The following is a 15,327-nucleotide window of genomic DNA, read 5'->3' as shown; positions in this document are numbered from 1 at the left end:
TAAAAAAATTGTTTGTCGGCGAATGTAATGTGCATCAATGGTATGAGGAATTTATTGAATCTTTTTTTTATACAACAATGGATTTGTATATAAACTATCAATCAATGGTATGATAATTTTATTTAAATTTAGATACCATATTTTATACAACAATGGATTTATACATAAAGTAACAGAACATATAATTAACCTATTAGTGGGCTATTGTTATGTGAAACAATCATTGTTAATTAATTATCACTACCGTATATACGGTACATATCGTAAAGTATGAACATGAAATAAATGGTAACATTTCTATCTAGCTAACAGTTTCTACAATCAGTGATTAATAGTAAATGTCTTTATTCACTATTTTGATGATAACTTTTTTAGTCCCCTTCTTCGTAATGGTGTAGTTACGAGGCATATCAAACCAAATTGGCGTCTCATCAACGTTGCCAATTTGCCCCATTGAAAAATTCTTTTCCTTCCGAAGTGTGATGACATACTGCTAAAATGTTAGTAGTTTTCCCTCAAAATCTGCAGGAAGCTTTTGGCATATTGTTGTACGGCGTCTTAGAAATAAGCCCATTCGCTTCATAAACCGATCCACCCATCGATGGCTAGCTTTAAACTCTCGTTTCGGTATTCCAAGAACTTCAGCTCCTCTTTTGCTTTATTTCTTATAGTGTCGCTAGTCACAGGTTGTCCATTCTTCCTCCTTTCACGTACAAATTCCAAAAGTTTTTCTTCAATTTTAGGGTGTCTTCCTTTGCGAGCACCAGTGAATTTCTTTCTACTAGTTTTAGTTGCAAACAGTGCCAATTTCTGTTGCCGCCACAAGCGAACATTGCTCTCAGCTACGTTTAACTCTCTCCCAGCCTTTCTATTGCCATTTCTTTCAGGATAAAGAATTATTTTACGTTTGAAAGTAGCATCATATGACATTCTTCTCAGCTTGTTCTCCATCTCGTGACTACGTACTCTGCAGTTTGTATCCTCTATGCAATAATGTGTCAACGATAAATGTAACGGTAAATGTAGTCGAGAAATACAGTAATCCATTGTTAAGATTTAATTCGGTTGACGTCATTGGTGAACTGCTGACGTCATCAGCGAACTTTACACTCGAATCTAATGCACCATCGAATCTAATGCGCACCCCAATTTTGAGTACTACATTTGGCCAAAAACGATGCGCATTAGATTCGCGTAAATACGGTACTTCCTGTTGATATTGAATTGCCTTATTTTATTAGTTCATCACTGAACGTAATATTAGTGATACCAGATTATTACTTCCTGTTGATATTAAATTGCCTTATTTTATTAGTTCATCACTGAACGTAACTTCCTGTTGATATTGAATTGTCTTATTTTATTAGTTCATCACTGAACATAATATTAGTGATACCAGGTTATTACTTCATCGCTGAACGTAATATTAGTGATATCAGATTATTACTTCCTGTTAACACTGAACTGCCTTATTTTATTAATTTATCACTTGAACGTAAACTTAGTGATACCATTTTAATGCTGTCTCTACTAGAGTTCAAAGGAAAAGAAAAATAGCTGAAGAGAAGATCTTGGAACCGATGAAAGAAGAAAATAAAGCATCCAGAGATATCTTTGAAGAAGTTAAATCACCGGAATTAAATGTGGAAGATTTTCACGAAAATTTGAAAAACGATAAAGAAATTAATATTGAGAAACATTTTGCATTGCAGTGTTATCATCATCTTTCGGCTTTTGATTTAATATCAAAGCCGCTACTAATAAACGAAGAAAACAATTTTCGAAAGCAAATGACAATTGAATATTATCCGAAAGGCACAGATGAACTGAGGAAAGGCTTTGCTGTGAATTATAGCCGAAGAACTGGTCCACCATGGAAGAGATCTAGGTGCCGTCAAGAAAAAAAAAGGAAGACTAGATCATTCTCCATTTTTTTCTATTTAAATGTGGTGTAAAATTATTTGTTTAAACTGAAAAATTTTGGCCTGAAGTTTGGAAACTTATCAGAGAAGTTACCTTTCCTCTTTAAGCAAATGAGCAAGCCAAGCTTATTAAACTGTTGAATTTTACAGAACTTTTCTCTTCAGAAAAAGTCTCTCTGTTGGGGGAGAGGTTGTAACAGCTTTAAATAATATTAAAATCTTTTAGTTTAAACAATTTAAATAGATGAACATTAAGGTATTTGTGTATGGCAATATTTGAAATCAGACTCGAGTGCCACGTGCGACTCTCGCACGAAGAATGTAATTTATTTTTAAATGCTAGAATATGTTTTCTCTTTTTGTTTGTATGTCACCATTTTTTTTTTTTTAGTGTTAAATAAAAGTTATTGCTGTGTTCCATCATTGGAGTTGCTCCAAAGAAGTATCACACCACTCAACATAAAATTAAATATCATATGCTTTTCTGAATGGCAATTCACTGGTGTGTAGAGATAAGCATTCTATTTGAAGCTGTGGCAACACTTTACTTTCGAAGAACTGAATTTGTGGCTTAAAATTGAAAAATAGTAAATATCATACATTTTGCCAAATGGCAACAGTCTGGCATGCTGGAGATAAAAATTATACATCATACATTAACTGCAGCAGATATATTACAGAATTCAAAAATTTTAAACTTACCTTCATACTGGGCAATAATATTAAGAGTTTCATCAGGGCCTTTATGAGCAGATGTTACTCTCAACACAGTGGGTACTCCAAGCTTCTCACATGCATCCCTAATTTTCAAACAGTGATTTTTATCAGACGGTGATCCCATCAGTATTACAGCCTGAGCTTTTGGTGCTGGAAGAAATTCCTGGTAATAAAGAATTCTATTAGAAATATTAGATGTACTAAAAGTATTTAATTACAATTCATACAACTATAGATAATTACATATTACAAATATATGATTTAAAAAATAGAAGGCACTGCATACATTAACAGTTACACATTTTCTTGATATACTTTGTCTCATCTTGAACAATGGTAATAGTAATTAATAAAGAAATAACATTCATTTCTTATTTGCAGCTATGAACTTAAAAAGAATACACAGTTCGTTTGGATTTCATTTAATTATCACATACAAAAGAAAATAATTATTTTATAACTGTCCCATTTTTTTTCAGAATTTCATGGAGAAAGCTATAGAATTAAAATAATGAGAATTTTCAAAGAAACATCAGCAGTATATGGAATTCAGACCTTCAGTTACAATACAAATTTATTCCTAATGGATGATTAGATTTTGCACAAAGAATATTAGACAATTTGTATGTCTTTTCATTTTTATATGCTTTGTATGTATACTACTAAGTAAACCTGATTGAAAGATAGTATTTCTGTGCCTTTCTATTTCCTTCAGTATTTTATATTTGAGTTGAAGGAAAAAGAAATAATTCACTAATGAAACTATACTCCAATATTCCTGCATATGGTGGCTTTGATCATAAGTGTGATCTTGTTCCTTTGCTTTTTTTTTTTTCCCCTTATATGAAAGAGTAACGGTATTTCCCGGTGTAGCTCTTCCCCAGTATTTAGTGTCAGGTTCCGAAAAAAAAAGAAATACTCACGTAATTTTTCTTTGTCAATGCTTTCAGAGAAGGAACTTCTCTAAATTTTAAAATTGATACATCCATGCAGTTATTATTTTCACATTACTAGCAAAGACAAATCATCACAAATTAGCTGCAGTAAACGATTCCCTTTTAACACTTGAATTTTATGCCAGCTTGGTATAAGAACCAATAAATCTCAGTAAGCAAACATGAATTGGCATTCAGTCTAAAATTTTGCTTAGTTGCACATTCAGCTTTGGAAAATTGGGTTGTATTCACATCCACATGGGGAAGAACTATGAAAATCAGCCATGCAGCCAGCCTACCTGTCTGATGTTGGACTAAGGTCAGGTCAAACTACTAGTATTCAACAGTTTTGAACACTCAGCTACTCTGGTGAGGTTGAATTCTTATTGGAATGCAAGTTTCTTTTAAAGAAATAACATTGTGATAGTTATCTGTAGTTTATACATCATTACTTTTCAGTTCTTAATCTAACTGCTAAGTTGTTAATCTAACTGCATCCTTTGTAAATTAAATTAAAACTGAGAAGTTACCTCCAAGACCTGTTACCACTGAGAAGTATGAATATATTTCTGTTGCTTTAATAAAATAATGTATTATTACAGTTTGAAAGATATTACCATGTAGTTAACAATAATTTATAGACGTCAGCTGGCATCATTTTATTTTATTCTTCCCTCCATCGCATAAAAGGGGTACTTAATTAAATTTTCATTTTTAAATATTTCCTTTGAGTCTGTGTATACATATATATTATAATATTTTGTTATTTAACAAATTACTATATTTGATATTGAAGTGGCAATGCCATGTTTCTATGATGTAACTGTTGCTCAGCAACATAAGTTATTTAAAATTAGAATTCTAAAAGTTTCACCAGCTAGCAGATGTATGAAAAATTTGTAACTAAAGAATTGTATTCAAATTATATATTTCCATAAACTAAAAATAAAATTTATGATTTACTAAGAAGATTATCTGTTATTTTGTCAATTACTGCAAAATATATTACAGTCTTATAAAACTGAAGGCTCCACCCAGATACTGTAAATTAGGAGTGCAATTATCAGTTTTGATGGTGCTGGTCTCCTAATCCCAGAAAAATGCTGAAATTTTGAGAACAAGTTTGCTAGTACCAATTGCCGAGTTTGTTATTTCACGGAGAAATGGATGTAAGAAGTCTGCCGTTTTAAAGCAGGTTATTTAAAGGTTATCTTCTGTGCTTCTACAACTTGTGTCCGAGAAAAGAATTGTCAGATAAGAACACTGCTGATATCCGAAGATAAGAACAACTTTTGGTTTTCATAAAGAAGTGTTTATTGAATTTAAGTATTTCATTTCAGAATTATATTTAAATAGTGTAAGTTTCTGTGTAAAATAACTGATACTAAAAATAGGAGGAGTAATTATTAATTGATATTTGTGGTAAAGAAGTATTTAAAAAAATTATTATTTAGCCTTTACTGTTATTTGTATTGAATTTTTATGTTGATAATTAATATGTGTAAACCATCCCGGCATTTATATATATATATTAAAAAAATAAGAGCTGCTAGCTGAGTTTTAGAATTTGTTGTCAAGCAGGCGTATGGAAAATAAATGGTGTGGTGTATTTAATTATGGCAAAGCACACTAGGGCTATCTGCCAATGAGGAGGGATGCCTTTCGTGGAGGACTTTCTAAGGGAAACTGGCTCGTATATACGTTACACATGGGGAAAACCACGAAAACACCCATGCAGCCAGCCTGTTCGTGGGATTCGAACCTCGGACCGAACTACCAGTGTTCAGCGACTTTACCGCTCGGCCGCTGGTGGGCTATGGAAAATAAATATTAATGTCAAACTGACTTACTGTGATTTGATTATACTGCAAAATTGGCAAAAGTTTTTCTTAGTTTTCACCATCTAGGCATGTGGTGGATAGTAACGTCATCCCAACGTATTACAGAGTGTATATGATTGTAAAAATTATATTGCCAAACTGGCAAAAAATGTTTTTGTTATCGCCAACCAGGCGTGGAGATATATAGTAAAATCATCAAACTGACGTCTGTAAAATGCCATTGTATTACCTAACTGTCAAAGGCATTTATATAGCTAACTAAGCTTGTGAATAGTGAGTTAAAACGTCAACCCGTTGTAGTATTATATTATTTTGTGCCAATCTGGCAAAGTTGTTTAAACAATTCTCTCCAATTGGTCCAATTGGAATGAATTTCGTATTTGACAAATTAAGTCTTACCAGAAATGATACATTTTTTAGATTCAATTTCAAAAGGAAGCCTATTAAAGGTAACTTGTCCAGCATGTCATTCTTAGCTAGGAGTAAAAAACAGGATTTAAAAATATTAGCAGAAGAGTTAGGTTTAACTATGAAACCTGAATTTAAGATTGCTCAGTTGCATAAATTGATCACTGAAAGTCCCGGTTATGATGAGGAATTTACTCGAGAACTACTGGCTGCAAATAGAGAAGAAAGAGAAAGAAAAGAAGAATTCAAAAGAGAAGAAAGGGAAAAGGAACACGAAAGAGAAGAAAGAGAACACAAACGCAGAAAAGAAGAAAGAGTGTTTAGGTTAGAGAAACTTCAATTGGAAGCTATGGCTGCAAGAGCACAACCGACAGAAATTACACAGTTACCTGAGCAGCCTTTAAAAATCAGAATTCGCAATGTCATGCCCCATTTGAACCCTAAAGAAGACAAAATAAGTTTATTTCTGGTGTTATTTGAGTCTCAAGCTAAAATTATGAATATACCTGCTGAAAATCAAGTGACTCAACTTATTTCATTGCTGCCTCCTGTTATTGTTTAGCCTATTGCTAGAGAACCAGAAGAGGATGCGAAAAAGTATGAATATGTAAAAACTTTACTGTTGCAACGATTTAAATTGAGTGCAGAAAATTTTCGACAATTATTTAATAAACACCAAAATCTACTGAAAGTACTCGGTATGATTTTTACTATGAATTAAAGAATTATTTAGAAGGATGGCTTAACGGATTAAACATTAAAACTTTTGAACAGCTAAAAGATCTCATGCTGATTGATCAAATTAAAAAGCGTACTTCTCCTGATTTCAAAGAACATTTTATGGATGAATGGACTACCATCATTTCACCTACTGAGATGGTTAAAAAAATTGAAGATTTTGAAGATGTGAGAAAAACAATAAAACTGAAATTTTCTGCCAATTGCATTGAGAAAATTTACAAAGGATAATTTAAACCTCGTTATGATAATTTTGTGAAAAAAATAGAGCATCCGCCTCATTTTAAGCATTCTGATAGACGGGATGATTCAAAATACCAGAAAGATCATCAAGAAAGGAATCAGTTTCAAAACAAAAACCAAGAAAACGTATATGACAAAAGATATCGATCACGCTGTTTTGAGTGCGAGTCATGCGAACATTTTAAGCCTCAGTGCCCTCACTTAACACCAAACGAAAAGGTAAATTGTGTATCTTCGAATGATGATTTGTTAGAGACATATACAATTAATGGTTTAGTTAATAGGTATGAAATGCCTATTCTTCTAGACACTGATGTTATTTCTCGAAAATACATAGATAATGCAAAAATGACTGGAGAACATGTCTGGGTACAATATCTTTTAAATGACTATTTAGTGTGTCTACCGTTAGCGGAAGTTGAAATTAATTGCGAACTTGGTCAGATAAAGACAAAGGCAGCTGTTGTTACAAATGATCCCAGCAGATATGTATTGCGTAATAAAACTGCCCAATTGTTCAAAGATAAATCATTCTTAAATTTTGAAAAAATAAATGTGATTTTGACATGATCTCAAGTAAAAAGATCTCATGAAGAAGATCGAAGGAGAGAAACCGAAATGGAGAAAGTAGAAGAACTGACGTTTATTGAGTCCGACGAAGATATTTTACCGCAAGCTGATGAAGGAGACAAGGAAATTAAGAAAATGATTAATGCTAATTCTAAGGAATTAATTGAATCTCAGCATCAAAGCAGAGATCTAGCCTCATTGCTTAGCGAAGCTAAAAATGAAAATTCCACCAAGACAAATGATTTCAAAGTAAAGTAGAACGGGTTGTTGGTGAAAAAGAAATTAGATAAAAATGGAAATGAAAGGGAATTAATTGTTATTCCTGAAAAATATAGAGATCAAATAAAGTCATTATGTCATGATAGCACATCTGGGCATTTAGACGTTGTTAAAACTAAAGATAGATTAACAAGATATTTTTACTGGCCTAATTGTTATAAAGAAATAGAAGAGTATGTTAAAACTTGCAATCCATGTCAAAGAGCGGGAAAATCTAATGATAAAGCCAAAGCACCTTTGACTCTAGTACCAATTATCGCAGAAGTATTTTCAAAAATTAACTTTGACGCATGTGGCCCTTTACCAATAACACCAAATGGCAATAGATATTTAATTAGCTTCAAAATATCTGGATGCTGTACCTGTTAATAATATTAGCACAGCATCAGTAATTGAAGTCATGTTACAAATATTTAGTAGAATGGGTTTCTCGAAAGAAATCAAGCTGATCAAGGTACCTCCTTTATGAGCAATCTAATCATTGAATTTGTAGAAAAATTTGGAATAAAGGTAGCTAGAAGCTCAGTACACCATCCACAAAGCTACCCTGTTGAAAGATTTCACCAAACAATCAAACGGATTTTAAAAGTCTTATGTATCGGAAGCAGCCTTGAGTGGGAGAAGCAAGTTCCCGCAGCTCTATTTGCTTTAAGAACAATAATGCACGAGAGTACGGGATTTACACCTGCAGAATTAGTATATCGTCGAAATCTTAGAACACCTGTAACATTATTATATGAACAATGGATGAATCCTGAAGACGAAGGAAATAATGTTGTTAAATACGTTTTTCCATTGATAAATCGGTTAAAAAGATGCAAAGAGCTGGCTACAGATAAAATGCTGGAAATGTAAACCAAAAGAAAAGTGTGGTACGATCGTAAAGCTATCAAAAGAGAATTCTCTGAAGGAGATTTAGTATTAGTTGTATCAACGAACAAACCAAACAGATCAGTAGTTGAATGGAAAGGTCCTGGGAAGGTTGAGAAGAAATTATCCAAAACTAATTATGTTGCGAGTTTCGAAGGAAAAAAGACCTTAATCAAGTCTACCATGTTAACATGCTAAAAACTTATCATAGGCGAGCAGAATCGGTTAACCTTACGATTACAGAAGATCAGTCTGAAATTGATGATATGGAGGAAAATTTCCCAACAATTGACTCAACAACATTGTTCGATTTTGAAGACATTAAAGAAAACAGTTCCTTAAATGATAAGCTAAATGAACAACAGATTCAAGAATTGCATGAAGTTTTCAAATATCTTTTCTAATAAGCCTGGAAAAACTAATTTAATAACGCATGATATTCAACTGACAGAAAACACTCCAATCCACTGTAAACTACACAGAATGTCTCCTAGACAAATGGATATATTAAAAACAGAAATTGATAAAATGCTTCAGCATAAAATAATTGAAATACGAGATTCAGATTACACTTCTACGATTTTAGTGGAAGGTAGCAGGGAGGGATCCAAGACCTTGTATCGACTACAGAAAATTGAATAAGTTGACTAAAACACAATTCTTCCCCTTGCCTAACATCGAACAATGAGTAGAAACGGTAACAGGCACAAAATATATAACTCTTTTGGATTTAACAAAGAGATGCTGGCAAATACCTTTAAAACCTAATGCTCAAAGATTAGCCACTTTTGTTACAAGTTTGGGCACATTTAGACCTCCATGGATGCCTTTCGGACTTAAAAATACACCATTTTCATTTAGCCGAAATCCTTCAAGGTTATGAAAACTTTGCTGTTCCATATTTAGATGATGTGGCAATCTTTTCAAACACCTGGGAAGAACATCTAAGTCACCTGAAAAACGTTTTGACAAAATAAAGGATGCTGGTTTAACTATTGAACCTATAAAATGTAAATTTGCTCAAGATAAAGTAAAATATCTAGGGCATATCGTAGGTTGTGGTATAAGAATGCCAAGTGAAGTGAAAGTAAAAGCTATTCCTGATTTTCCTGTGGCATTCAGAAAAGTCAAGTCAGAGCATTTTTAGGATTAGCGGGATATTATAATCATTACATACCCATGTTCTTATCTATAGTAGCACCTTTAACTGAAACTTTGAAAGGAAACTTAAAGACAGGAAAATAAATTGGACAGAAGTGTGCACAAAAGCGTTTGAAGAGCTAAAGAAGAAACTGTCTCAAAGGCCTATACGACATGCACCTGATTTCAATAAGGAGTTTATTTTGCAAACTGATGCTTCCAACTCTGGTATGGGTGTCATTTTAGGTCAAAAAGATGAACGAGACAATGAACATCCAGTATTATACCTCAGTAAGAAGTTTACAGAAACTGAAAAAAGTACTCTACCACAGAAAAGGAATGCACTGCCATAATATTTGCTGTAAAGAAACTTCGATGTTATTTAGATGGACATACTAAATTCCTCATCATAATCCCTAGTTTGGCTCAAAAATAATGTGAGTCTAAATCCACGACTTATGAGATGGGCACTAACACTACAACTCTACAATTACACAGTCGTTCATCGAAGTGGTAAAAACCACAAAAATGTAGAGGCATTCAGTCGTACTCCCGAGCCTCATTAAATGATTTATTTCTCTATATAGATAAAAAAAAATTTTGTTCTTTCCTCTCTTCCTTACTGTATATTATTATACTATATGTAATATTTCAATTATGTATTGTGTTGAAATTTTGTTGTTTTGAAAAAAAAAAAAAAAAAAAAAAGGGGGGGGGGATCTATCTGGAGGGAGGAGAGATTGTAATATTCTGTTATTTAACAAATATTTATATTTATTATTGAAGTGGCAACGCCATGTTTGTATTATGTAGCCGTTGCTCAGCAACATAAGAAGTTGTTTAAAATTAGAATTCTGAAGTTTTACCAGCTAGCAGATGTACAAAAATTTGTAACTAAAGAATTGTATTCAAATTATCTATCTCCATAAATTAAAAAATTTATGTTTTACTAAGAAGATTACCTGTTATTTTGTCACTTACTGCAAAATACATTACAATATGTTAGAGTAAATTAGGTTACTTATTATGGCAAAATAATTGGGAATTATCTGCCTTACAATTCATACCTTTATGCAGAACTTTCTAAAGGAAATTGTTTTATCTTCTCATAAATATATATGAAAAACTGAAAATTCCATGAAGTCAGTTTGTTCAGCCATTAGGACATAATAATGGATAAACTTCAAGTGTGTGTGTGTGATTATGGCAAAGCCTCGAGGGCTGTCTGCCTAAGAGGAGGGATGCCTTCGTGGAGGACTTTCTAAGGGAAACTGGCTCATATACATGTTACACATGGGGAAAACCACGAAAACGCCCATGCAGCCAGCCCGTTCGCGGGATTCGAACCTCGGACCGAACTACCAGTGTTCAGCAGCCGCTGGTGGGCCGATAAACTTCAAGTCTTATGCTATTAGCTATATAAGCTTGAACACACAAGTACAAATATACTGTGTCATCTGGAACTATTTTTACTTCCTTGTACGAAGTAAAAGGGAAGTATTGTAATCACGAAAAGTTTCAGCCAGCATATTTCAACGAAAATATCCATTTTGACTGCTATCGAATGCAATTTAACTATGTTTTTGCGTGATATCTGCACGTAAGGACAGAATAAAAGACTCGTTTCCTTCAAAAAAATTATAAAACTGCTTTAAAATTAATTCTGAAGAGAATTTTTCGTGGCGTCTGTACAAACGTATGTACGTACGTGCTAACGTACGTATCTCGCATAACTCGAAAACGAGTTGCCTCAGAAAGTTGAAATTTTGTATATAGGACTGCTATAACATGTAGATGTGCACCTCATATTTTGGTTGCAATCGGCCGCACCAAACATATATAAATACTCTATTTATATATACAGTCAAAAGTCATTAATCCGGACTCGTCGGGACTTCGGCGATTCCGGATTATCGATTTTTCCGGATTATAGATCATCAGTTTAAATCTCGTAAGATGGCATGCAGAAATTCTAAAATTAAAAATATGAAACCGTAATTTATGAAATAAAGAACAATTATGATCTAAAGGGTATCAAAATTTGCAAAAAGAAAAAGCTTAATATTTATTTGTTTACTTTATTAAACATTTCTTTCAATGTAAGTTGTTTAAGTTTTGCTTCGTTTCATGTGATAATACTTTCTCTTTAATTCTATTAAACAGACATAATTTCTTGTTCAGTTACAAAGTTCCGCTGTTCAAGTCCTATAATTGCTGTGTCGAGAACACCGACTAATTTGTCAATCGAAATTTTTTCGTTTTCAATAACCTCTGTCACTTTTCTTCGCTATCGGAAGCGAATTATAACAACGAGGAACTTGTTTTAAATCATATCAAAGACGGAGGAGATGAAATACTACATTTGGTAAAGAAATTATAAGCCAAATAAAATAAAAACATCTGCGCTGAAGATAAGGATAGTGTTGACAGATCAACTTCCAATTCATTACGTCGCGGCGTTCCCCCCCGCCGAGCAGCGTGAAATTGATAAACAGATTTCGGATTTCAAAACATACTTTCGCTTTAGATCCTTTACTAATTAACAAATATATATCGGAAATTCTATTTGATATAATCGAAAGTTTAAGCTTACTTTTATAAAATTGCTCTTACAGTCTGCAAAAAATAATAAGCCGGATCCAATTCGAAAATTAAGGAACAACGCAATCATCAACATTAACTGAAATAGATAATTAGATAATTTTAGCTTATACGTCCATTATACATAAAACGCGCACGCGAAAACGTATTCTGCACTTGCGCACACTCATATGCGCAGTCGTAAAAGGTCTTACGCGCACGCGCAAACGCCTATGCGCATGTGTCAACGCGGCGCATGCGCAGAAAATTTTTAGTTTTGAGGTCCGGATTATAGATCATTCCGAATTATGGGTGTCCGAATTAACAACTTTTGACTGTATATCCACTCCGTTACCCGGCTCAGTGATCTCAGTTTCTTTACTCTTATATGTTTGTAAATTGTACATTTTTTGCTTTAAAAATGATTGAATTATATTGTTCTTATCTTTCGGTTAAGGTTTTTATGCCTTTCGTAATTCTGGAAGCAATATTTGTACAATTATCAACAATTTAAAAGCTGTTTAAGTGCGGTTAAGTTTTAAATAATGTGGCGGACATATTTGTTTACATTTGAAACAGGCAGAATTGTAGATTTGTTGCCAATCTAGAGAAACTAAGCTTCGCAACAACAAAAATAACGCCTTCATTTATTATTGCGAATTAAATCATACTTAATCCTTTCTGGAATTTTTTCGAGGAAATAAGTGTTTAAGATTTACTTCGTAATTTTTAATACAGATATTTTGAGTTTTTATGTAGTTTTGCCTTGTCGCGAAGTGAGAACTGAGTTAATTGAATGAGAAATACTAAATCGTCTGTGAAAAACAGTTTCTTTTCTTTTTTGCTTAATTTGTTTCATACATCGTTCTAGCTTTATTACAGTATTTGAATAGAACATGTGGCAACAATAAGATAATTCTTCAAATGATATAAATTTTGTGCATTCAGAGTGTCATTATAGTAAACAAATATAGTGAATTTTAAAGAGAGCATTTATTTTGTTGTAGTTTATGCGCTGTCGACAAAGTAGATTTAATTCAATCCAATCAATTTAAACGAAATTCAAGGAAAAAAAAAATGCATATAATTTAATATTATGTACAAGGAAGTCATGTGGTGTACACATCAGATTTTTTTTTAACGATAAATGCAAATAAAGAGCAAAAACATAAGAAAATTTCATTGAATCACATAAGCAACATTTTTTCTGTGACCTTTTCCCATTTGGCAGTTTCCGAAGTGAATTTCAAGTTGTTCCAAATTTTGAAGTGGCCTGAAAAGATAAAAATTCAAAGGGGCAAGGTCTGGTTAATATGGTGAGGGATGGCACAAAACAACTCAGACATACTCAATAAGTCTTTATCTGGCATTCATTGAAATGTAGGGCTGAGCATGTCAACATCTCAACAACTGGTCAGTTCTGGGTGCTTTGTCTCAATTTCTGTTTTTAAAACTGCCATTTGGAAACAGTTATTTATCTAAATTTATTGCCTGATTTGGTGGCAACAATTCATAATACACAATTCCTCTTTAGTGCCACCATACACAGAGCATTACTTTTTTTAGGATGGAGCCCCCAGTCTTCGATGGTACTAAGGTTCACTTCTTTTACTTTATAATCTATTTCTTGTAATATTATTGTATAATATCCATTTCTCTTCCCTAATGATAAGCGACTTCAAAAAAGGAGTTTTTTTATTTCGTTTTTGTAAAGAATCGTATGCCAAAATTTGAGCAAGTATATTCTAAGTAAATTCAAGTAATTCAAGTAAGAAGTAAATTCAAGTATGAGATACCTATATATCATAGTGGCTTACATACTCAGTCTTTTTCAACCATGTACTGTATGGTTTGAAATATTTAGTCTGTATGATAATTCCTGAACTGTGTGGCGTGGATTTTCAGAGATACCTTCATTTAGTAGGTCTTTGTTTATAGAGGATGGTTGTACAGAGAAGGCATCATCTTTGGGCCTGAAATTCCCCCCCCTTCAAATCAACTTTGAAATGTGTCATTAGAAACAATGTCCATATACAATACAAATTTTATAAGAAATCTAACTATACTTCCCTCTTTTTTAAAATAAAAGAGCATAATATGAAAATGAACTTTTATGTTCTTCCATTCTTACCACTGAACTGAAACAAAAAATTAAGTCACAACATATGCTAGAATTATGGAATGTCAGTAAAAAAGACTATTTACACAATTGCTTCAATCAAGGTCACTCCTTATCAGCAGTAAAAAAATAAGTAGGAAGGGGAACTCACTTATGATTTAAAAAACTATAGAACTTTTCAGATGATTCAATATGTGCATATTCCCATTTAATACTTATTTATACATATTTAAGATGACACAATATATGACTTCTTCTTTTTAAAATTTTATAGCTATGGAGTCTTTTCTGTGGTCCTCAAAAGGAATTTTCATTTATTATAAATCCTGTCGGTAGCACACAGTATTGCACAGTAAAAGGGAGGATAAAAGCAGACCACAGCAATCTCAGCTAGCTATAGGTTTTTTTTTTTTTTTTTTTTCCAATTATAGAACATATCCCTTTTAAGTCAGGAACAGGTTAATTGTCTTGGAACACTGCATAAGAATTATCGTCCTAGATCACAGATCAAACACTGTTGTGTAGTACTGTCAAAAGTCGTTAATCCGGACTCTTCGGGACTTCGGAGATTCCGGATTATTGATTATTCCGGATTATAGATCATCAGTTTAAATCTCGTAAGATGGCATGCAGAAATTCTAAAATTAAAAGTATGAAACCGTAATTTATGAAATAAAGAACAATTATGATCTAAAGGGTATCAAAATTTGCAAAAAGAAAAAGCTTAATATTTATTTGTTTACTTTATTAAACATTTCTTTCAATGTAAGTTGTTTAAGTTTTGCTTCGTTTCATATGATAATACTTTCTCTTTAATTCTATTAAACAGACATTTTATTTTCTTGTTCAGTTACAAAGCTCTGCAGTTCAAGTCCTATAATTGCTGTGTCGAGAATACTGACTAATTTGTCAATCGAAATTTTTTCGTTTTCAATAACCTCTGTCACTTTCTTCACTATCGGAAG

At 32.7% G+C, this 15,327-nt stretch overlaps 1 protein-coding gene across 1 annotated transcript in view; it reads right to left on the bottom strand.

The window, feature by feature from the left end:
- Paics (PAICS bifunctional enzyme) overlaps positions 1 to 15,327 on the bottom strand; it is a 40,862-nt gene that overhangs the window by 9,814 nt on the left and 15,721 nt on the right. The window contains exon 6 of the mRNA XM_035358117.1: positions 2,625 to 2,802. Coding sequence (XP_035214008.1) covers positions 2,625 to 2,802 — 178 coding nt within the window. The remainder of the gene's footprint in view (positions 1 to 2,624; positions 2,803 to 15,327) is intronic.

This window comes from Stegodyphus dumicola, chromosome 9, assembly GCF_044657685.1.
Source record: "Stegodyphus dumicola isolate Sdum_Otavi_A_Nest chromosome 9, ASM4465768v1".
NCBI classification, from domain to species: Eukaryota; Metazoa; Arthropoda; class Arachnida; order Araneae; family Eresidae; genus Stegodyphus; species Stegodyphus dumicola.
This window is presented reverse-complemented; position numbering and strand designations above follow the sequence as displayed.